Consider the following 24,173-nt stretch of genomic DNA (forward strand, 5'->3'; position numbering starts at 1 on the left):
GCAGGAGTATCGTATTTGTTTCCATTTGCCAAAGAACTCCTGTATTTGTAATAGTTACCTCACCCACCCAGAAATATCACATTTGTCTTCATTTACCAAAGTCCTCTTTTTTGTCCTTTGCAAAGCGGTACTGTACTCTCCACAGAGATCAGACATATTCTTGTTCAGCTCCAAGTATTTTACATATTCCTGTATTCCTTCTTTTTATATTTCTCTACGAGTTCTTGCTATAGGAGGACTATAAATTTCTCATGTTTATGACGTAAATATGCACTCTGGGAATCCTTATACCTCGCTTTTCACCTTAGTGAGCTGGCTAGAACTCTCAGAACGAAGCTATTTAACACGGAGTGGAGACTTACTTGTTCCTAACTTCAATAGGTTTACCTACTAAAATACCTACAGTATTTCCTAAGATACTACTTATACTGTCTTAATATTTTATTAGGAATTTTTAAAATGAATTGTACTAAAAAGAAATACCGTTCTCTTTTAAGATAACCATATATTCTTTTTATCTACCTATTGATGTGATGGATTTTATTAATGGGTTTGTTATTACTTATCCATAATTTCCTTCCTAAAATAAGCCCTACTTGGTTATAGTATATTGTTATCTGACAACAGTTGCAAATTTCTCAACGTTTTCTTAGTTTATGGCTTTTGTGTCTTGCCTCAAAAAGTATTACCCATCCCAAGATTTTAAAAGCTAAAGACTTCTATAAATGGCATTGTAGGCAACATAAAAAATATACTGTCCGTGTAGGAAAATGTATTTATGACATATATAACAAAGGATTGTAATCTCTAATATACAATGCAAGAAGAAAAATAAAACCAAGTAAAAAGAAAAGGCTACAACAGGAAATTCACAGAATATTCACATGTCCACATAAACTCATGTGTATTACTAATCCGAAGAAAAATTAAGATAAACCTTGTACAGTGTTAGTCGGGATATGGTAAATATCCACTCTTACTTACTGTTGAAGGGACTGGAAATTGGCACACCTTTTGGGAGGTTAGTTTTTGCACATTTAACCAAAAATTTCACCTGAACGTCCAGCAAGTCATCAACTCCACTCTTAAGAAACTCTCCTGCAGAACCAACGTGTTCACTACAGCACTGTTAATGAGCAGAACAATACCAGAACTGCACTAAATATCCACAGTTGAGGATTTAATAAATTAAGGTATCTCTGAACAGAATACTATGCAGCTATTTGGGTCTTTTTTAAAAAAGATTTTATTTCTTTATGTATTTATTGAGAGCGAGCGAGCATGTAAGGGGGGGAGCAGAGGGAGAGGGAGAGAGAGAATCTCAATCCCACTACCCACTCAAGACCCTGAGATCATGACGGTGAGCCCATGTTCAAAATCAGGAGTCAGACACTTAATCGATGGAGCCACCCAGGCACCTCATACTTTGCAGCTAGTTGAAAAGAAATATCTAAATGTAATGATGTAGAAATATATCTATGATGAATTAAGTGGGGAAAAAAGCAAAGCACATAATAGATTTTTGACATGTGAAATTATAAATATAAATAAGACTTGGAAGACTTGCACCACACTGCAAAAAGTGGTTGTCACTGGGAGATGATCCTGGATAGGGCATAAGATTAAATTTTGTTTTTTCTTTATATGCTTTTTAGAAAAGATGGTAGGGATATGGATTATTTTTTTGTTTTCTCCTTGGTTTTCTGTCTCACAATTTTAAAAATTAAATAATTGTGCATCTTTGCTAGCTTTTTATTTTTTTAAGATTTTATTTATTTGACAAAGAGACAGAGAGAGAGAGGGAACACAAGCAGCCAGAGAGGGAGAGGGAGAACAGACTCCCCGCTGAGCAGGGAGCTGGATCCCAGGAACTCTGGGATCATGACCTGAGCTAAAGGCAGCCGCTTAGTGACTGAGCCACAGGCACCTCTCTTTGTTAGTTTTCATGTAAGATTAGCATATATCTATTCTTTTTAAAAAGAATTTTTTTAGTATAGCTGACATACAGTGTTACATTAGTTTCAGGTGTAGAACTGTGATTCACCATCTCTGAGCTCACCATGAGTGTAGCCACCATCTATCTCTGTACAACACTACTGTAATACCACTGACTATATTCCCTGCACTGTGCCTTCTATTCCCATGATTTATTCATTCCGTAACAGGAAGCCTGCACCTCCCACTCCCCTTCACTGATTTTACCCAACCCTCTACTCTCCCACCCTTCTGGCAACCATCACTTCGTCCTCTGTATTTATAGATGTAATTTTCTTTTTTGTTTATTCATTTGTTTTGTTTTTTCAGATTTTATGTATGACTGAAACCATACGGTATCTCTCTTTTCTCCATCTGTCTATATGTCTGTTCTTAAGTAAGACCATTCTGTAGGGTTTGTGGGTGTGTACGTGTGTGTGTGTGTTATCTTTGTCTTATTTTGAGTATCAAAGTTATACTATCCTGAAAAACATATTGATAGTTTTCCATTTTCTGTGCTATAAAAGTGTGAATAAAATAGTAATCATTTGACTTTCACAAGACTTCTGAGAATTTAATTGTAAAGTCATCTCTATGGTATATCTTTTGCAAGAGTTGTTCTTGGACCACTTTTTCTACTTTTTCTGTAGGTTCCTATTCTGATATTCGCATTCCCTTCTGTAAATAAATTCAACTTTCATATCTGTATACTTATTTTTCATAGAGAAGTTTCACTTACTCTACTATTCATGTTTTCGATTTGTTTTGCTCGCTGAATTCTCCTCATTTCTAGGACCTGCTCTCTTTTCTTTTGCAACCATGCTTTAAATACCATGTCATTCTCTTTTTTCTTTTCTTTTTCTTCTTCTATTTTTCGTTGTTCTTCCTGGTGGAAAGAATATCAAAAGACATTCATGAAAGGTGAATAAAATTATATATGAGTTATCAGAATAAAAATATATATTTTGAGATCTGAAATTAGCATTCTCTGCTCCTAAAACTTTCCATCTAAAAATTGGGCTTCTCTAAAAAAAAATAGGGGGGACTCTAATTTGCTTAGGAATAAAATGAAGATGGCACCGGATAAATTAAACTGTAGAGGTAAATTCTACAACTACATAGAGGTACAATACATGCATGCTGTTGAGGAACTCTTTGAATCTCACCTTCACTTCCTAATTTACTTTTGGAATTAAACTCCTTCAATTGCAGTCATGCAAAAGGAAAAAAAAAAAAAAGCCACCACACTCTAGAAGTACCATATGCTTCCATAAATGTTTGAAATGTTTTTTGTTATTGTTAAATTTGTTAATTGTGATAAATGGCACTGTGGTTATGAAATAAAATGTTACAATCATTTAGAAATATATATAAAAATGTAGAAGTGAGCAAGGATGTGCTGCCTAGGGCTTACTTTAAAAATACATCAGCCAAGAAGCAGAGGGGATGGAGCATATATGCCAAAATCTCAATGACTTTTAAATCTGGGTGATGGGGTCATAGGGATTAACTGTACCTTTATATGTGTTTGAATTTTTTAATTATAATGTTTTAAGGTATTTTTCAACTGGTGTATATTTACAAAATAACTTTTTTGCTATCAGAAAAATATTTAGATAGTTAACTACAGAACAAAATGAATTTTTATATGAATTATTCAACTAATGTTATAAAAGGGAGTTTCTTGAAGAGAGGTACATAAATCAGTTATATAGAGCTATAAAATAGTTACTAGAAGCAAAGCAGCATGCCATAGTGGAAATCGTACTAAATTAAAAGTGAGGAGATCTGAGATACAATCATACTACCATCATATTATGTCAACTTGGGCAAACCACCTACCTCAGGATTCTCATCTACGAAATGGAGTGATATTAATGAGCTCTTAAGTACTTTTCAATACCAAAATTTTATCACTTAAATAACTGAATTATACATAAATCCAATTATCTTCAAATGATGGAATTCAGAGTTCTTGCCTCACATTTTTGACAACATAGCAAGTCTTTCTAATGCCTTCTAACTGAACAAGATGTAAGAAAGAATAGAAAAATTCTACCCAATTAACAGCATAGAATGTCTTTTAAAATACCTATATACTCTGATGATCATCTCCTTTTTTAAAAAAAATGTATATACATATATGAATAAAAATGAGGATTTCTATTTTAAAAACCTATATGCTATTTCCTAAGCCCTAAAAAAACTTATATAAAATATGAATTTATCAAAGTTAAATTTTACATTTATTTGTACATTTCTTTTTATAAAAAGGACCTTGGATACTGTGAAAAGTGAAATAAAATCAATTCACTTAAGTCAAGGCATTTTAAAATGGAGCCAGTGGCCTTTAGGATGTGGGCCTTATTTCAAGTCCCCACTTGGTATAATCACCAACTTTTGAGCAAAGCCAAACTACCAACATGATAAGGATTCTACCAGTACTTACAATGTGCTACAGTAACAGACTGTTTTTTAGTGACAGCCTTAGCAACTGATTATGTGTAGCCAAGATTAGTTTTCTGCTGTCAACACCAAACAAAATTCTTTGTAAATAATGTATACAAGCATTCCTTTTTGCCTTTAAAACTCTTGACTTTTTGTTCCCTAGTGGATACAAATTGAGTTAGTGTGCTCCCCAAGATGCACCAAATCATTGCTCCCCAAATGGCATTTCTGAGAACTCAAATGAATGCATTTGCTTTATTTCAGTTCAACCTCTTTTCTCATCGACAGTACTTTGTATAAATATAGACAGTATGGTATGATGATTATATTTCTGAGAAACATTAAACGTATCACACAGAATTATCAGCCAAAGTGCAGACAATGCAGTTGCCAACAGGAACAATGAAACGATGCACTTAGAATGCGTAGAGGATAGCAGTCCAACCCAGCAAATATTTTGTTGGGCATAAACAAGGAAAGCCATCCCCTGAAACCAACTAAGAAATATTTAAAAGCCTTAGCATTTACACACAGTCTTGAGCGAGTATATAAATAAAAACGATGCCTTGAACAAGTACATAAGCAAAGGGAAATTCAGTTCTGAGAATCCTGATAGGAGAAAATGCATCCCAGCACCAAGAGTAAGAGTACACCCAGCAGAGAGAATCAAAATAAAACTATTTATGAGTCCTGGCAGTTAAAGATTACTTAGTTCATTAGTGAAAAGACACTGAAATTATATACAGCCTCTCAGATAACATCTATAGAAATATGCAAATACACTCATACATGTATGTGGGTATATAGCAATACCCAGTCATTCTCAAATATTAGTTTGAATTATCACAAGTTCTGCATTAGCAGACCCCTTGAAGAATTGTTATATGCCTCAAGCAAGTAAACTGAATCTGCCTGTTATAGTCCAAATAGTAGTGACCAAGTAAGTTAACTTTCAGTGTACATTCTTCAGATTCCTGAGTGTTCTGTAGCCTACATACTCCTACTAACTTTGTTTTTCACCTTTTTCTGGTAATATGGATTCCTTATTTACATGCCAGATATTTCCCTGATAATCCCTAAATAATTCCTACACCATTTCTTAATGCCAAGAAAACAGATTTTGACTCCAACTTTCCTATAAACAGGCTGAGTGATTTTGGTGAAGTTAATTAAACTTCTAAACTATAGTTGTCTTATCTGTAAAAGGACCTTTAAGGATTCTTCTAATTGTAAAATTCTATTTACCTGTGATTCTACTAAGGTTTGGCATTTACAGTCATTTTGTGGTTCAGCTTAATATCATTAGTTATCCAGTAAAACAGGGAATTGGGGCACTGATTTAAGTAATTTAGAGAAAATTTACTAACATATTTAGTACCTGGAATTTTCATTAATAAAAAGGAATTTCATTTAAGAGCTACAAAAAAAGATTCAAAATGAAGTATGCATTGCTAAGAAAGTCACTCAAAACAGAATTGAAAGGACACTGAAGTAGGAAAAGGCAGGTCTCCTGGTTCAATGCTCAGAACAAAGGGAACTTTTGATTCTTGTCAATTGCATCCCAAACTCCTTCCTTCTACTTTGGACTGAAATAGAGATAATATAACTACCTAGTAGCTAAACAGCCAACTGTGTATTAAATTGCCAGTTTACACTATCTTTCAGAACAAATTTTCGTGACATTCAGTCTTTATGAGCCTGCACTCCCTGCTGACAAGTCAAAGCACTTTTCATTTTCATTGGCTCTGTTTCCAGGGTTGCAATCCCCAACACTCAATAAGTGCTCTGTTTGTCTCACAGCCTCTTCTTGACCAACATTACTTGGCATAGTTGGTAGGATCCAAAGTGCCTGAACTCTGTCTCTGATGCTGCCATAGATTTGAGGAAGGTACCAAGAGTCCCTTGCAGTCTGACGTAGCCTTGGTGGCTTCAACTCACAATCATAAATCCTCTTGGTCCTGAACCCACACATGGTCAAGGCTCAGGCCTTTACTTGGGTGTCCCCCGTTGCTAGCTTCCATCCTCACTCATTTTTGCAGGGAGGATCTATCTTCACTCATTTCGACTGGAATATTTGGGTTTCAGGTTCTTGGTAAGTACTCAATTATGGGAAATCCTCCTGCGAAGGAGTTTCTAATAATTAGCCCCCTGCTGTAACCTTATGTTAAGGAATATGGCCCTTCTTGCTGTGAACTTTTGCCCCATTGGATCAAATTACCCAGAATAATTTAAAATTTCATTGGCCAAAATGGGCACTTTGGATATCCTAAAATTAGTTTACTTGCATGCACAACTGGAAAAGGGTTACAAAGGCAATCAAAAGGGATGCCTACTTCAGTTGGTACCTAGGAGTTTTTAAACATATTCAAGATTCTAAAAATCTTCTCTTTACAAAATGCCATTCCTCAATTGACTGAAGCAAACAAACAAGTTTACAAAGACCCACCCTCTGTCTCAGGCACATTGTGTTCCCTTCCTCCTCCTCCTCTGTCTCTGGGCTTTGCAACAGCCATCCTGCACCAAGGTCCTGCCTTTGGAGCCATCTTCCTTTCCCTCTGCACCATCTTCATTTCCTCTGTACCCTCCTCCCCTTCCTCATTCCAGTCTTCTTGCCAAGATTCTGGGGACAGCTCTGAAACAATCTTCACGGCACACAAATAAAGATCCTCAGTAAAAAACTCTGGTCATCATAGCAGTTAACCTAGTCCATCTGCAGGAACACCATTAAGATTCAACAATTCTTTTGAGTTTTGTACCTTAATCATGGCATGAATTTTAAGATGACACTATAAGGTTTCTGTCTCTCTCTATCCATATGTCACATGCATCTACATATGCACGTTACAGTGATATACTTTCTCCCTCTGACAGCATTGCCAAGTTACTTTATAAAAGAGCTCCATTTAATTGGCCTTTTAAAGACAATGAAGTGCTTACAAAAATGAAGTATTCCAAAAATTCCAAGAAATACAAAAAACACTAATCCAAATATTTTTCAAGTTCACATGATCTGAAACAGTCTCGATAAATAAATGCTAGTTTAGTAGAGAACAAACTGATGGCTGGGTGAGGGGGGGGAAGGGGGTGTGTGGATTAAACAGGTGAAGGAACTAAGGACTGCACTTGTAAGAAGCACAGGCTGTTGCATGGAAGTGTTGAATCAATGTATTGGACACCTGAAACTAATATTATATGGTAGGTTAACTAAATGGAATTCAAATAAAAGCCTTAGTAAGGGCGCCGGGTGGTGTAGTCACTTAAGCATTGGGCTCTTGGTTTCAGCTCAGGTCATGATCTCCAGGTCTGGGACGGACCCCCACCGTGGGCTCTGCGTTCACTGCAGGGTCTGCTTGAGGATTCTCTCTCTACCTCTCCCTCTGCCCCTCCCCCATTCTCGCTCTCTCTCTCAAATAAATCTTTAAAAAAAAAAAAACAGCTTTATAAAAAGGGGAACATGGGTGGCTCAGTCAGTCGAGGGTCCAACCCCTGATTTTGGCTCAGGTCATGATCTCAGGGTCATGAGATTTCAAGCCCGAGTGTGGAGCCTGCTTAAAATTCTCTCTCAAACTCCCTCTCCCCATGCCCCTCCCTCTGCACACATGTGCACTCTTTCTCCCTCTTAAAACAAAAAATTAAGCAAAAGAATTTAAAATAAAAATAAATAAATGTTAGTTTAAGCTTGCTAATTTAATAAAAACAAGAATGTCTTCAGAGTTATGAGCATTAGATATAATGGAGATACACAATTTTTTTCTACCTGGGTTTACTTAATCATAACATCTCAGGCTATTCTTTCAAAACCTATCAATAAAAGAAATAATTTAAGATGATGATTAGCAATGTAATGTTCTAATTCAAGTATAACAGCTAAATGAAAGCAATTTAAATAAATTTAAATGAGATTATGTTAAACCAGATAACAGATATTCACTGCCCATTTAGATCATTTCCAAATAATACAACATACTGAGATATTGATTGCTAAACCTAAGTTTATTTAGTTTTGGCTTTTAAATTTTTTACAGAGAGACCAAAATATGTAATATTTAGGCCTATTTAATAAACTTTTGCCAAAAAAAATTAAAATAACTATGAGGGGGGAATATATTTCTAGAAATTATAAAATGATGAAACATATTTATAAATTTTCCAGTCCACAATTGTTTATTTCTTAGGTTTTACTAGGAATTAAGAATTCTAAGGGTTGGGGCACCTGGGTGGCTCAAGCATTAAGTGTCTGCCTTCAGCTCAAGTCATGATCCCAAAATCCTGGGATCAAGCCCCGTAGCCAGCTCCCTGCTCAGTGGGAAGCCTGCTTCTCCCTTTCCCACTCCCCCTGCTTGTGTTCCCTCGCTCACTGTGTCTCTCTGTGTCAAATAAATAAATAAAATCTTTAAAAAAAAAAGAATTCTAAGGGTTAAAAATTCTAATTAGTATTTATGAAAATAAAATTACTAAAATTCAGCAAGGAAGAAAATGACTGTGAAAAGCAGGCAAGGAAAGTAGGGTGTGTGTTTTTAGTAAAAGAAGGTATGGGAAATGGAAATGCATTTTGTTGAGGGAAATGAAAGTGATTTTGTCCTAAAGCTAGTTATTTCAGAAAGAGAAAGAGCAACAGACAAACTAAAATAGGCACAGAGGTTTATAGGAAAGAAATCTTGGAAAAGGAATTTTATGTGCGATCAAGCTGGCTAAGACTAAAATCAACTTATTTAAAGTTCCATTTCAAAATGAAAGAAATATGAGGGGCACCTGGGTGGCTCAGTGGGTTAAGCCTCTGCCTTAAGCTCAGATCATGATCTCAGGGTCCTGGCATTGAGTCCCGCATCGGGCTCTCTGCTCAGTGGGGAACCTGCTCCCCCTCTCTCTCTGCTTGCCTCTATGCCTACTTGTGATTTCTGTCAAATAAATAAATAAAATCTTTTAAAAAAAAAAAAAACGAAAGAAATATGAAAAGTACACTAGTTCAAAATTTTGGTTTTCTCTGTTAAAAGAACAAAATTTTCTCAAATTGTTGGCCTGTTCTTCATAACAGATTGTACAAAAAGTTTCTTCACTTCTAATGTAGTCTGCTTAGGAAACAGATTCTGTTTTGTCTTTATCAAATCTTTGATTACTTGGGAAAGCTGAGTCCTCTCTGAGAAGAACAGCTAAGGTTTTTGTAGTATGTATGATCTTCTGTATTTGTCCTGAAGATTATTTTGGTTAAATGGATTGTTAAATATGGTTTTATAATTTTCTGTGATCCTATTGGGTTAAGTGTCCAAACCTTTTGACATTTTTAATAAACTCCCCAAAGTCAACTTCTAAAATGAGGTCTTCTTGATCTGGAAAATTCCATAGAACCTAATAGGCTTACTTGATATGTTAAATCACATGGAAAGCATTGTCAAATAAGAAATAATACTATACTTTCTTCCTATAACATCTGTATAGGTATGCATTGTTCTAAAAATTGTGTGAAATCCACAGAAATCTGAGTATTTCCTGATAATAATGTGATCAGTCACCATTTTAAAATGTGTCACAAAAATAAGCAACTCGCATTGCAAACTCCACTGTCACACTCGTCATACTCAGCATCTGTCTTCCAGTATATTAACCTTTTATGAAACCCTCTTGCTGTCTTCCCCAAATGTCATTATTGCATATTATCATTCTCTAAACCCTGCTACTCTGTTACCCTTACCTTCTTTTTTTTTTTTTTTTTTTTTGAACAGGAGAGAGATTTTTATTTAGTATTTAAGATGAATACTCAGAAGGGAGAGTTTTATTATTCCGTGTATGGTTGGTCATAAGGTTGTGGATGCATGCACATCCACATATGTATTTGTGCAATATGTATTGCATGTTCACCTGAATGAAGCTTGTATTCCACCGAGGGCAGAAACTTCAACATTAGAATAAAGCAGAGGTAACTGTTGGACAAGGGAAAGGGACTCTGCAGGCTTCAAGAGCAGATAGAAACTAGATGGGGTCTTGGGCTCATTTTCTGGGACAAGGAATGCAAGGCCTTGATTGCTTTTGAAATAGCACTAGGAGTTTTACCACTGATTTATTGTCTCAATAGCTTAGGCTATTTCCTGGTCTGGTGGTGACTGTTAGTTTTCCCATTGCCTTGTTCCCTCAAAATCCTTAAGGAGTGAGGTTTTTGCATTTCTTTTTAAGAACCTCCCAGGAAGTTTTGGAAGAAGTGTGCTTGGGCAAGTACACAGGTGGGGTATAGATCATTGAAAATAGCTGGGGACAAAAAATGATTTTCTTATGTCAGGAAAACTATATGTCATCTTAATTTTCTGGGAACCTCTAATTCTTTCTGCTGATGTTACCAGCAGGCTTCTGAGATATTACTGATTGTTCTCTTGAACCTCCGTGTACCAGGAAAGAAGTAGCATATTTCTTGAAAGACACAGCTATCAAAGCTCCATTGAGAAACTGTGAGCAGAGGGTCCTCCAGAGAAGCCATGGGGCGGGGAGGGGCAGCAGGCGGCGGGAACGGGAACAGGACACCGCGGCCTCAGGGGCTAGGCTGGAGCATGGGAGTGCAGGGGCAGCCAGTATGGTGGGTCCTGCAGTCCCGAATGGGCTGCAGCACAGCACCCTGGCGCTCTACCCTTACCTTCTGATGACAGGGACATCTTCCCTTACCATCTAGACTCTTTGATTTATGGCAGTTGGATTTTGTCCATCTGCTACCAACTCAAGAATGCAACTATGTTTTGTAATGGTTTGTATGTTTTCTCACCGAGCAGAAGCCTTCCCTAGTCATAGAGCTACGGCCCCAGCTCTATGGTAAATATTATTGGAGAAAAAAACTCCAAACTGGGGAATACCCTCCGAACTTCACAATGACTGAGGGAGCCATTTCACAGGACCAACATTACAGGCCATCTGCCACAGCCAGTCAGTATCACAACACTTTTACTGCATATACCGATCCCCAATACTCTGGCACTGTAGGACAAACACAAATGGAATAAGCATCCAATTGACAAAACTTGCTAAATATTTATTTTTAAAATTTTTTAAAGATTTTATTTACTTATTTGAGAGAGAGAGAGAGCATGAGGGGAGAAGGTCAGAGGGAGAAGCAGACTCCCCATGGAGCTGGGAGCCCAATGCGGGACTCAATCCTGGGACTCTGGAATTATGACCTGAGCTGAAGGCATTTGCTTAACCAACTGAGCCACCCAGACGCCCATAACTTACTAATCTTTCAATCTGCTTTGGTCTATAGCCCTTCCCTTGGTATTATTTAACCTAAGATCCACTCCATTTAGTAAACACTACTTGTCTCCCTTGGAAATCATTACCAGAACAACTCTCAGGATGACCAAGGGACGTATGAATCTGCCCTACTGAAAGGAAATGTCCTAATCTATTGCAAAGACCTTATCAAGGTCCTGGGAAACAATACCAGCCTCATAGAGCAATCCTTCCCCAGCACACTCATAGGAGATAAAGATCTTTAATTTCATAATCTCGCACCTGGAGATTTGTTTCCTGGAAATGTCACCTTCACAAGGATGCCCTCTAGCCTGACTGGAAAGGGCCATATCAGGTATTGTTAACTAACCCCTGTGCTGTTAAATTTAAAGGCACTGACCTGTGGATTAACAGTTCTCATTAAAAAAAAAAAAAAAAAAAAGGCATCTTCACCTGACTGGACATCCCACTGAAGATCTGGACAAAAGCACTTGGTACCTGAAGTAGAGAGACAGCTTTCCTGAGTCGTGACCGAGCTTGTATAAACTCACCAGAGACTCCTACTAATGCTTAATGTCCACGAAATATTTGGAATAATTCTTGTAGTAGGCATTTTAGCACTCTTGTTAATCCTATTTCTACCCAGGGATTTTGACTACTTGAGTCTGTTCAATTGTTTTCAAAACATTAAAGACTTTCTGATCCTGCTTATTATTACCCAAATTAGAGGAACTAAATGGTAGACAAATGCCATAATTCAAATAACCCAAGCCATAGCATGTTTTATCTGGTAACCTTTCTGGCTGAATGTCTTCCTCAGCCCACTATGGAAGACCAGGAGACTCTTGGTCATCTCATTTATAATTTCACCTTTCTCCCTAATTTCACTATACACCAGATTGCCCCCTGTGATCTCACCTACCAAGTTAAAATAGTTTTGCTCCCAGAAAAGGAAATCCCCTTTGCTTCACTTGAACCACCCAAAATACCAGGGAAAAATATTTCTATTTGTCCAACAATTTATCAAGAGCTATAAGCCTCCTATATTTGACTCCTGCAGACATGCCAAAGCACAAATAAAAAGTGTAAGTGTTCTCCAATAGGCCTTTCTAGCCGCAACACCACGCTTGCAAAAGGTTCTTTCAGTTAATACCTGAAACACATCCTCTTTCTGTCTGCTCAAATAAAACAGACCTCTGCTTTCTCCTGCGATGCCCTCTGTACCAAAAAATGAGTCCATAAATAACCAGACCTAAGCAGAGACACTTTGCACTCCTACAGGACACATTTTTGTCTGCACTTACAAGGGAGAATCTTGGCATCTGACTGCCTATACAGCTGAAGAAAGGCAGGACAGTGTCTCCTGGGATATCTAACTTCCCCTTTTTCTGTCCTTAACTCGATAACTAAAGGAGACCACACAGGAACTAAGCATAGAGCTAAAAGAAGTCTTTCCCCTAAAAGAACTGAAAGAAAATGGCCATCCTGACCCATCCTAAACCCCTCTGAACATAAAGATAATAGCTGTGGACTTTCTCAAGGCTGTGGTCTCCCATGAGAGATAAACCTTAGTGAGGGGTCCAGTTTGGGAGGATCTTCAGTTGCTGGCTGGAGTGAGGACATGATCAGAAACCTTTCTTGGACCATCAGCAGAATTGCCAAGTCCACTCCCTGAGCCGTTAGAGCCAAAGGAAGTCCTTGGAGACTCTACCTCATGTTGTCCCCTGTAAGAGCACAGCATTAGCTTATTTGCTTGAGACTTCTTGCTGTACATGGGTAAGAACTTCCCATCAGTAGAATTGGAAACTGCTAAGATTTTTAAGCTTGCTGAATCTCTAATCCCATCCTCTAAAACCTCTGGTTAGATTTCAGACTCTCGGATAACTTTAGTTGACTCCTGACCAGAATGCGACCATTTTAAGATTGAGGCTACAAATTATCTTACTTCTCATTGCTTTAATTTGTTCTATATTCATTATTATCACACTGTCAGTGCTGTTCATGGCCACTGTGCCAAAGTCTGTCAGAACTCAGAGGGTGTTCGTTCAAAGACTCAAAACCATTCATCAGGTCTACCCTTTAAGTGAAAAGAAAAGAGAACCTAAGTTCTAAAGCTTATTTCCTCAAATCTCCCCATTACTCAAATGTAGCTGTAAGACTTTCAGCGAGCACACTTACTGGACATATCGCGTATCAGCCACTGTGAGACTCTGGCCTCCAGGAGACATGATGGGGCCAAATGGCAGGTTGCCAACCGCTTGGACCATGAACGGGGACTGCATGATCATAAAAATTTGTCACTGGTGCTTTCTTACCAGAGAGATCTTGATGAGAAGAGGGAAATGTGAAAGAAGATTCAAAATGAAGCAAGCGTTGCTAAGAGAGCCGCTCCCAACAGAGCTGAAAGAACAGAGAGGAGCGCAGGGGTGGCTCAGTGGGTGAAGCCTCTGCCTTGGCTCAGGTCATGATCCCAGGGTCCTGGGATTGAGTCCTGCATCAGGCTCTCTGCTCCTCGGGGAGCCTGCTTCCTCCTCTCTCTCTGCCTGCCTCTCTGCCTACTTGTGATCTCTGTCTGTCAAATAAATAAATAAAATCTTAAAAAAGAAAGAAAGAACACTGAGGAAGTGAGGCCTATGCATGTCTCCTACTTCAGCTCTCATGTTTCAATTCTCAGCCTACCATGAACTTTTGACTTTTGTCAACTGCAACTTGTCCATTGTAACTGCCCCCACAACACCATCACCACCTGGTGCTTCGGACTGAAATAATATAATACCTGTTAGCTACAAAGCCAATGTGTATTAGATAGTCAGCTTAAACTCTGCCATCACCAATCCTAAGTCTTTAAAAAGAAGTTGTGTAACCTTGTGGGTTTTGCCTTTATAGGCCTGCACTCCCTGACTGTTCAGAGCACACTTCTGATTGAGGCAGATGCAGTGTCTCCTAGATTGCAATCCCAAAGAGCCCAGAGAATGCTATGGTTACTTCACAGCCTCTTCTTGATCAACAGAACAAAACCATCATCATCATCATCCGGGGTTCTATATGGGATTCTATATGGCATTTTGGAAATACTTTGTTAAGGTTATTAGGCTCTAATCTTAACCTAAAACTAAAATCCCTGAAATCAAGGAATTACAGGCATGGAAGATATACGAAAACACATATACACATAAATCAAATTATTATAATACAAATCCAAATTTGTTGCCTCCCAAATCCCAACAAATTTGTGCCTTCATTTTTCTACCTGGCATCTGATTTCCACCGTATCACACCAAGATTACTTTGAACAGTCACTTTTCTGAGCCTCATCTTTAAAATGAAAGGATCAGATGATGTCCTCCCTGAGATCCCTACCTCTAAGACAAGTTATTTGTTACAATGCTTCATGATCCTTATAAGAAAGGACCAAGATAATCATGATATTTATCCCATAAAGACACATTCTTAATATTTAACCACTTAATCTAACAAGAGAAAAACAAAACAAGCAAGCAAATATATCCAATAGTTTGAGGAACCATTCTAATTGCTACGGCATTTCTAAAACATGAAGATACATTCTGCTTTTAAGAGGACGTGCCCTTATGTCCTCACCTCTCTCTTTAGCTTTTCTCTCTTCAGTTCTAGCCGTTTTTGCAGTTCTTTCTGTCGAGGGGAAAGACAGTATGTTGAGGTCACTGGAGATACATTCGCAGACTGGGTCCTGTGATTAGATTTCCCATTACCCTTACTTCGATCTGAGTTGACAGCAGAGCTTGGACGTGTCTTGGGGTTGGGCGGTGGCTGAGGGATGTAAGCCAGTGGCTCTTCTGCTGATGAGTGAGCAACTGCATGAATCCTTGCTATAGACTCTTCCTTCTTTGCCCCATTGACACCTGAGTTGGAAGATCTGGGGGACAACTGATGAGGTTCATTTTCTGTACCATGAGCATGAATGGGGGGCAAAAACCCCTGACTCTCAATGTCTTGTAAGTTCAGAAGTTCAAACTTTCCATCTCTCTCTACTAGTATTTTCCTATCCTTGTTTTCTTCACCGTTTCCATCAGTTAGTGACAGGAGCACATTTTCCTGTCCAAATTCATTGGAAATACATAACTGTGACAGTTTTCCTGACATACTACTTTCATTTTCAAAATAATTTTTGTGAGTGTCAGTGTCTTCCAGCGGAGGAACTTCCAGATCAACTAATTTGTCTTTGAACTTGAGTTTTCGCTCTCTTCTATCATTCACAGGTTCTTGATTCTGCAGGATCTTGTTGGCTTGTATAATTTTCTCCATAATGTATCTCCTTACTTCCTCATCCTCTTCCTCTTCCAGGTCTCTCTGGCTTTCCACTCTGGATTCTTGGAAAGAGTTTTCACTATCTGAATCTGATATGGGATCCAAAGGTTGAATACTCGGTACAGAAATGAAGTCATTTCTTCTTGGTGAAAGCTCATCCTTCGAAGATTTGTCAGGATCAGAATGTTGTTCCGTGTGTTCTATTTCTGTTTCATTGGCTTTTAATTCTTGGTTAATATTCTCTTCATTCCCACAAGCCATCTAAAAAAAATATGAAGTTCTCTTGAGTAAAAATTGAGACTCTTTGTTCATATATACAGAGCTAATCTGAAATGAATTTCATATTCATGCAATGTATCTTATGAATGGGAAAATGCACATGCTTATTTGACACTCCACTCATCATAGTCTAATTCATGTTTAGGAGCAGCCAAGGGAAATACATGTGACAACAGCACTTCGAGAGAAATTTAACCCTAAATCTGAATTTGATGTTGCTAAATGCTATATTAATATTTTTTAAATGTTCATGCTAGTGAATGAAAGGTAATTACAAATAAGTCATTATTATTTCAACATTCTTCCTCTATAAAATTTTCCTCCTTTAAATTTTCAGAAGAAAATTTTTTTTAAATGTTTTCTCCTTATAATATTTGTATTCTTCAAAAAGGTATCTTTCTTTCCAGAATCATTACAATATCAGTCTTTGATCAAGTTCTAATCATTTTGAGGTTCTTAAAATCTTTTCAGATTATTATTGCTGCTATTTTCTGCAGGATCTATACCCAAATTCCAGGTTAATTTTTATCTCTGGATGACATTTTCCCTCCTCAACTATCCTCAGAGGCCCCAATAATCTATGCTAAACACCATCACATAACTTGGTTTTACATTAAAAAGGTGTAATTCCGGGGCACCTGGGTGGCCCAGTGGTTGGGCATCTGCCTTCGGCTCAGGTCATGATCCCAGGGTCCTGGTATCAAGCCCCACATCAGGCTCCTTGCTTGGCAGGAGGCCTGCTTCTCCCTCTCTCACTCCCCCTGCCTGTGCTCCCTCTCTCACTGTGTCTCTATCAAATAAATAAATAAAGTCTTTAAAAAAAAAGCATAATTGCTTTCTCCCTCCCTCTCCCTCTCAAATAAAAAAACAGTAATTTTTTTTTAAAAAGTATAATTCCACAAGAACAACATTTCACATAGACCAAGGAACAATTCCACATACACTAGTCTTGCAGCGTCACAAACCCTGTACTCCATCTGCTGTGTTGAAAGAAAGGCTTCCTACCTAACATCTCTCCCACATACAAACAGACTCACCGACCAAACAAACGCTTTACCGGCAATACTTTTTCTTTCTCTCAGATAACTCTCCCTCCTAGAACAAGTCTGTGGGAAGTGCTACTTGCTGCTCTCTTCAACTCCTTAAAATTCTCTTCCTCTTTTACTTGCTCCAAGATCATCTTCTCTGATAGCGGCCTCTTCCTAACCTGCACAGCATTGCTAGATGTCTGATAAGCACATCAACCTGGCCCATTAAAATGTCTAACAAGTCAGGAAACAACGTGTGCTGGAGAGGATGTGGAAAAAGGGGAACCCTCCTACATTGTTAGTGGGAATGCAAGCTGGTGCAGCCACTTTGGAGAACAGTGTGGAGATTCCTTAAGAAATTAAAAATAGAGCTTCATTATGACCCTGTAATTGCACTACTGGGTATTTACCCCAAAGATACAGATGCAGTGAAAAGAAGGGCCATCTGTACCCCAATGTTTATAGCAGCAATGGCCATGGTCGCCAAACTGTGGAAAGAACCAAGATACCCTTCAACAGACGAATGGATAAGGAAGATGTGGTCCATATACACTATGGAGTATTATGCCTCCATCAGAAAGGATGAATACCCAACTTTTGTAGCAACATGGACGGGACTGGAAGAGATTATGCTGAGTGAAATAAGTCAAGCAGAGAGAGTCAATGATCATATGGTTTTGCTTATTTGTGGAGCATAACAAGTAGCATGGAGGACATGGGGAGTTAGAGAGGAGAAGGGAGTTGGGGGAAATTGGAAGGGGAGGTGAACCATGAGAGACTATGACTCTAAAAAACAATCTGAGGGGTTTGAATTGGTGGGGGGGGGTTGGGGTACCAGGTGGTGGGTATTATGGAGGGCACGTATGGCATGGAGCACTGGGTGTGGTGCATAAACAATGAATTCTGTTAAAAGAAATTAATTTTTTTAAAAAAGAATGTTAAAAAAAATAAAATCTTAAAAAACAAACAAAAAAGTGTCTAACAAGTAAGTGAGATTAAACCAAGATCTCTGCATTGAAATTGCTTTTTTTTTTAAAACCATATTTGACTCTGTGGTTCATTTCGACAGCATCTGTTTCGTTATTATTCTCTGGCTTTCACTTCTTTTTAAAACCCACTGTGAAAGAAGTAAAAAAAAATAAAAATAAAAAATAAAAAACCATCTGCAATAAAACTACCACTTTTTACAATGAAATTTCCCCTCAGTCCTCATCCCTGTCTTTATCTCTATTATCCGTTTTCCCTGCCAGCCTCAAAGGAAGACATGCTTATAATCATCCCCTGGAATGAGTAAGATTGATGAGAACACTCTGCTTGCCAACTGTTTTATCCCCAGCACCCAGAACAGCCTCTGATACTGGCAGGCGACTACAATATTTTTAAATGAATTAAGAAAGGAGACAATGAATCATGATCAGCGCTTCTCTGATTCTACCACTGTGTGCTCTGGATCTCATACCCCTCCAGTAATGAGACTTTGGTTCAACCTTACCACTCCGGGCATCTCTGCCTGTACTCATTCTGATTATTTTTCTGTTAAAGATGCATAAAACTCCCATTTAAAGGCCATACTAGAAAAATCGTAACTTTTTACTTTGTTGCCTTTTTCAAATATAATTCCATTAATCCTCCCCGTTGCATAAGAAAGCAAAATGGAACCAAGAGAAATTTGTGATGTAAGACTTGCTGCTTTCTTTCTCTATATTCTTTTCTTTAACCTTCTTCAATCTGACTTCTGGTGTAATTACTGAGCTCTCTGTCTAAAGTCACCTATTCTTAAAGGAGTCTTACATCTTTTCTTCATTACTTTCCTACTTATTGACTCTGATTTCATGCATATATACAAAAGGATATATACACATATGAATACACACACACACACACATATATGCCCACACAAATTATGTATAGATACACATACACAGCATATACATAGATATAAATAAATATAAAGAGAGAAGAACTGTCATACAGGCATTGGTTCATTTTCCTGGATTTCCGTTTTACAGGTCTGATAAATACTATATGATCGTATTTAGTGGATCCACTTTTTCCTAATCTGCAGAGCATTGCTAGATTTCCGCTAAGGAAATCCAGCAATCCACTTTTTCCTACAGGTATTCCTATGGCTGCTTTGATTCTACATTCCTTTTTATATTAATTCCCCTGAAGGGGTAATTCAGTCTTAAGGTTTCAAATATTAGCTAAAAGACCATATCTTTTGAGACTTTGCTTTATTTTCATTTATATTAAAAGTATAACCCCCCTTTTCATTTATATTAAAAGTATAACCCCATTCACCCAAGTTATATAAAGTAGAAATTAATTGTACTTGTTTTTATTTTGGTGCAATAAATCATATTTTATATTATATAAATTATAATTTAAACTTTATTAAGAGCTAACTTAATCCCTATTCTCTCATCTCTTACTAATTAGCCCTTGCCTTAAAATACAACACGTAAGCTCTTTACACCTCAACATTCTCATCTCTAAGGAGGAAATATTGATACTTGTTCTATTTTTATCAAAGGAATTTTGTGAGGTTTAGATGACATAATATATGCAAAACTCTTCAAGAATTACAAAGCACAACCCGGGGCACCTGGGTGGCTCAGTGGGTTAAGCCGCTGCCTTCGGCTCAGGTCATGATCTCAGAGTCCTGGGATCGAGTCCCGCATCGTGCTCTCTGCTCAGCAGAGAGCCTGCTTCCCTCTCTCTCTCTCTTCCTGCCTCTCCATCTACTTGTGATTTCTCTCTGTCAAATAAATAAATAAAATCTTAAAAAAAAAAAAAAAAAAAAAAAAGAATTACAAAGCACTTAATGAAATTATTATGAATGCTGTTGGCAATTTATATATACCTCTATTATGCTGGTACCACTTTTTTCTTTTTCATTAATTAACCATTCCAGGTCCTTTTCAAAGTCGTCTTCATATTCTCCACTTTCTTTTGAGTCCGTATCTTTATTTTCTTCCATTTTCCGTTTGTTAAAGAATAATGCTAGAAGATTTAAAAAGATAAGGCATATGTTATGTCAACTTTACAGGGAGCAAGGAGTATGGAGATTAATAGGATAAGCAAATCAACACACAGAAACACAAAGCATGCAGTGTTCAGAACACACATATAGCTGTATACCCTAAAAGAGAGACATTTTCTAGATGTACTGCTCCTAAAACAGCATCTCCCCCACTCCTGTCTCCCATTTACAAGGGGGCTCTCATTTACAAGGAGACTAAAAAAGGTGGGTAAGAAGATTATCTGAGGCTTAGAACAGGATTTTCCACATCGCCTGCCAATCACTGACATGCCTTGCCCAGGTCAAAACAGATGACTCAGCTTTTAAGTCACACTTGTTCACATTTTTTTATGCTCAAATAAAAACAAATACAGGTTTCCTCTGCTCTCTGAAAGTAGAGCATTCCTATGAAATCTTTTAAAAGCTAAACTGGCGTAAAGCAAAGAAGCAATTACTGCTTCACGAAAGCAAAAATCCTCTTCAGATTTCTTTCAATGAGCAAAAACAGGTACAAATGTGGTTCTTTTGTAAAAGAGAAGTAAAATTTCAAATAGGGGAGGAAACCTGAATATCAATTCCCATCCTCAGTTTTTTAATCCTTCAGGTAGTTTATATGGCGTAATTATAATGTGCGATCTGAGAGCTTTTCAGCTAAGTGAAGTTGATTCTCAACTATTGTAAATGTTAATTTCCATAAAAATCAAACTGTTTTCAACTCTGAGATATATTTTTCACCAACAAAACCAAAATGTGATGTCTAATACTACCTGGAAACAGTGGCAAATAAAGTTAGTGTTTAGAATCATTCTAAAGTTATCTATAAATTGAGGTCAGTTCCTAGCCCTGACAATTGTTATATGTGTAACTCTCCAAACAAAAGAAGCAAATAAGTCTATACTATCAGGTGTTTGTATATGTGGGTGAGTTTACAACATATGTGTGTGTGTGTGTGTGTCTATACATGTATTATAATTTTGATAGACATTTGTAAAGCACCTACAACATTCCTATATACATTCTCATAAAGATTATAAAATAGGCCTATGCTCTTGAGGTGTTTCCTATATGGTACAGAATAAACAAAACCCACAAATTTAAAATATAGATAAAAGCCAATTAAAAATGTATGTAAATGGGATATATATATATATGAAACAATGGGAAGAAGAATAAAAAAATTAACTCTGTATAAAGTTGGAAATACCAAGGAAAGCTGAGACGGGCTGTGAATAATGAGTACAAGAGTTTATTAGTTATTTCAGACGAAGAGAACACAATGAGAAACAGCAAACAAACATGAAAGTGCATGGAATTGTTCAGAGAGGCCAGAACGTGATGTGCTCCTGAAGAAGAATCTGGACGCAGTGATAAGGTGATAATCTGATGTCAGATTATCTGTTCTGACAGAGAAGGTTGAGGAAAAATTGTCATAAAGCAACCAGAGGTAGAAATATACAGTAGTAATCTGCAACTATTTAAAAAAAACAAAAAGAGCAATGCTCCTTAAATGTATTTAGAATTTCGGGTTCAATCTCGAAAGAACAATAGAAATCTCATCTTCAGGGTCTCAAACACCTGGGACCCTGTTTGTACACCTGTATCTCTGCCCAGGAACCTTCTCTTGATCCTACACCAAGAATAAATTGCCTAGGGGTGCCTGGGTGGCTCAGTGGGTTAAGCCTCTGCTTTCAGCTCAGGTCATGATCTCAGGGTCCTGGGATTGAGCCCGCATTGGGCTCTCTGCTCAGCAGGGACCCTGCTTCTCCCTCTCTCTCTGCCTGCCTCTCTGCCTACTTGTGATCTCTCTCTGTCAAATAAATAAAAATAAAATCTTTAAAAAAAAAAAAAGGAAGAAGAAATTGCCTAAAACCCTTTTGGAGGCAGAAAGTACAGAAGTCAAGAACACATTTTTTTAGGATATAAAATGAGAGCTATTTTGTCTGAATTAATAAATTGTCCACAAGCTTTGTTTTGGCTATTGGCTTCACTGTACTACTCGCAAACCCTTGACAGGACTACCTAACCTGGTGCCAATTTTACTAAAGGGAGATACACCTTCTTTTCCTTCCGTTCTTCGTCATCAGATAATAGTGAGAGCACGTGGGAGAACATCTTCTAGGAGCTACACAAGCACTAGCTAAGTAAAGAGATGAGGCTTTGCAATACCGTGTATAAAAAACACTGTAATAGGTTTTAGTGAACAGAAGGTGCAAATAAATAACTTACAAGAATGATGAGGACACTCAAAATGTGAATAAACTCCAAGCTAAGACTATGGGTGAGACCTACAGAAAACGGGAAGCACCGTATCCAGTTTCCTGTGCCGCAGGGAAGGACAAAAGACAGACTAGCTGGAACTCCATCAGAGGCCAGCAAACCAGGGGAGGGGGATAAAAGAGAAAGAAGGGAAGAAGGGAGCCTAGAAGAGTAAAATGCCTTAGAACCTGTCTCTCAGGAATACCTGAAAACCCTGGGAATATTGTCCTAAAGAAGAGAAAACACAAGAGTCATTGTAACTGCTTTACATGGTTTGTTTAAAGATTTTATTTATTTATTTATTTGAAAGAGAGAGAAAGAGCGAGTGTGAGCACAGAGGAGTGGGTGAAGCAGACTCTCCGCCCAGCAGGGCGCACAACGCAGGGCTCAATCCCAAGACCCTGAGCTCAGGACCCAAGCCAAAGGCAGAAGCTTTACGGACTGAGCCACCCAGGTGCCTCAGCTTGACATTGCTTAAATGGCTGCTAGGAAAGGAGGACTGGACTTAGATACCTTCAAAGAGTAAAACTAGTGTAAAGGGCTGGAAAGTCAGGGGAAAATTTTGGCAATTTAAAGCACAATTTACAGTGGCGCCTGTACATGAGATTAGGTCATGATCTGGGATCTAGCCCTGCGGCAGGCTCCCTGCTCACCGGGGAGTCAGTCCACTTCTCCCTCTCCCCCTCCCCATGCTCATGCTTTCTCCTTCTCTCTCAAATAAAAAATAAAATCTTTTTTAAAAAATTCATAAAATGGGGCACCTGGTTCGATTCATTGGGCATCTGCCTTCTGCTCAGGTCATGATCCTGGAGTCCAGCGATCAAGACCCAGGTCAAGGTCCCTGTTCAGCAGTAAGTCTGCCTCTCGCTCTGCCCCTGACTCCACTCGTGCTCTCTCTCAAATAAATAAAATCTTTTTTAAAAATAATAATAAGGGCACCTGGGTGGTTCAGTGGGTTAAGCCTCTGCCTTCCGCTCAGGTCATGATCCCAGAGTCTGGGATGGAGCCCTGCATCAGGCTCTCTGCTCAGCGGGGAGCCTGCTTCCTCCTCTCTCTCTGCTGCCTCTCTGCCTGCTTGTGATCTCTCTCTGTCAAATAAATAAATAAAATATTTGAAAATAAATAATAATAATAATGAGATGAAAAACATAAAACTAAAACAGAATTTACCTTTTGTCCTGAAACGAACTGAGTTGCCTATTAGAAGTGTTGCATTCCTTGTCAACTCAAAGAACCTTAAAGCAAAACCGCTGAGCTAGATGATCCTTAAGATTGATTTTAAGCTTTTTATAAGCTGCCAATTAGCAAATAATTGCCAACTCAGGAAAAGCAAGAGAATTTAAAAGGAAATGCATTGTTTCATGATAAGCTTAACCTGAAACAAATGATGTGTGCCTGAATAATTAAATCCAAGGCTTAAAAAGTTCTTGTCTAGTTCACTAAAATGTCATCTTTTCTCCGAATCGTGCTTGGTACCGGTACCCTTCGCCCTCTCAAGACAAAGTGGGTTTTATGTACAGGAAAGTTAATCAATCTGATTCGTCGGTGGAATAAGTAACTATTTCCAGTGTATTGGTTGAACTGGAATTCCTTCCAGATATTCATGCCTTTGGTACTAAGAACACAAAGCGGACTCTCCTGAAGGACTCAGGCTCGGTGTCAGTCATGCGTCC

At 38.1% G+C, this 24,173-nt stretch overlaps 1 protein-coding gene across 11 annotated transcripts in view; it reads right to left on the minus strand.

Moving 5' to 3' along the window:
* The window catches only part of CCDC181 (coiled-coil domain containing 181), a 36,804-nt gene that overhangs the window by 11,234 nt on the left and 1,397 nt on the right, over positions 1 to 24,173 (minus strand). For 2 of the 11 annotated variants that reach the window (XR_014303898.1, XR_014303899.1), the window contains exons 2-6: positions 20,086 to 20,225; positions 15,229 to 16,176; positions 12,082 to 12,126; positions 6,869 to 7,064; positions 2,714 to 2,860 (exon numbers count right to left, since the gene is read on the minus strand). Coding sequence is in view for 6 of the 11 variants with exons in the window: in XM_082702736.1 (XP_082558862.1) it covers positions 2,714 to 2,860; positions 15,229 to 16,176; positions 20,086 to 20,202 (1,212 nt within the window). In the remaining 5 variants the exon portion in view is untranslated. Of the gene's footprint in view, positions 1 to 984; positions 1,127 to 2,713; positions 2,861 to 6,868; positions 7,065 to 12,081; positions 12,127 to 15,228; positions 16,177 to 20,085; positions 20,226 to 23,439; positions 23,579 to 24,173 lie in introns of those variants that run through there. The other 9 variants (XR_014303901.1, XR_014303902.1, XM_082702738.1 and 6 more) reach the window with 6 other exon arrangements.

This window comes from Mustela nivalis (genome assembly GCF_964662115.1).
Source record: "Mustela nivalis genome assembly, chromosome: 16".
Lineage (NCBI taxonomy): Eukaryota > Metazoa > Chordata > Mammalia > Carnivora > Mustelidae > Mustela > Mustela nivalis.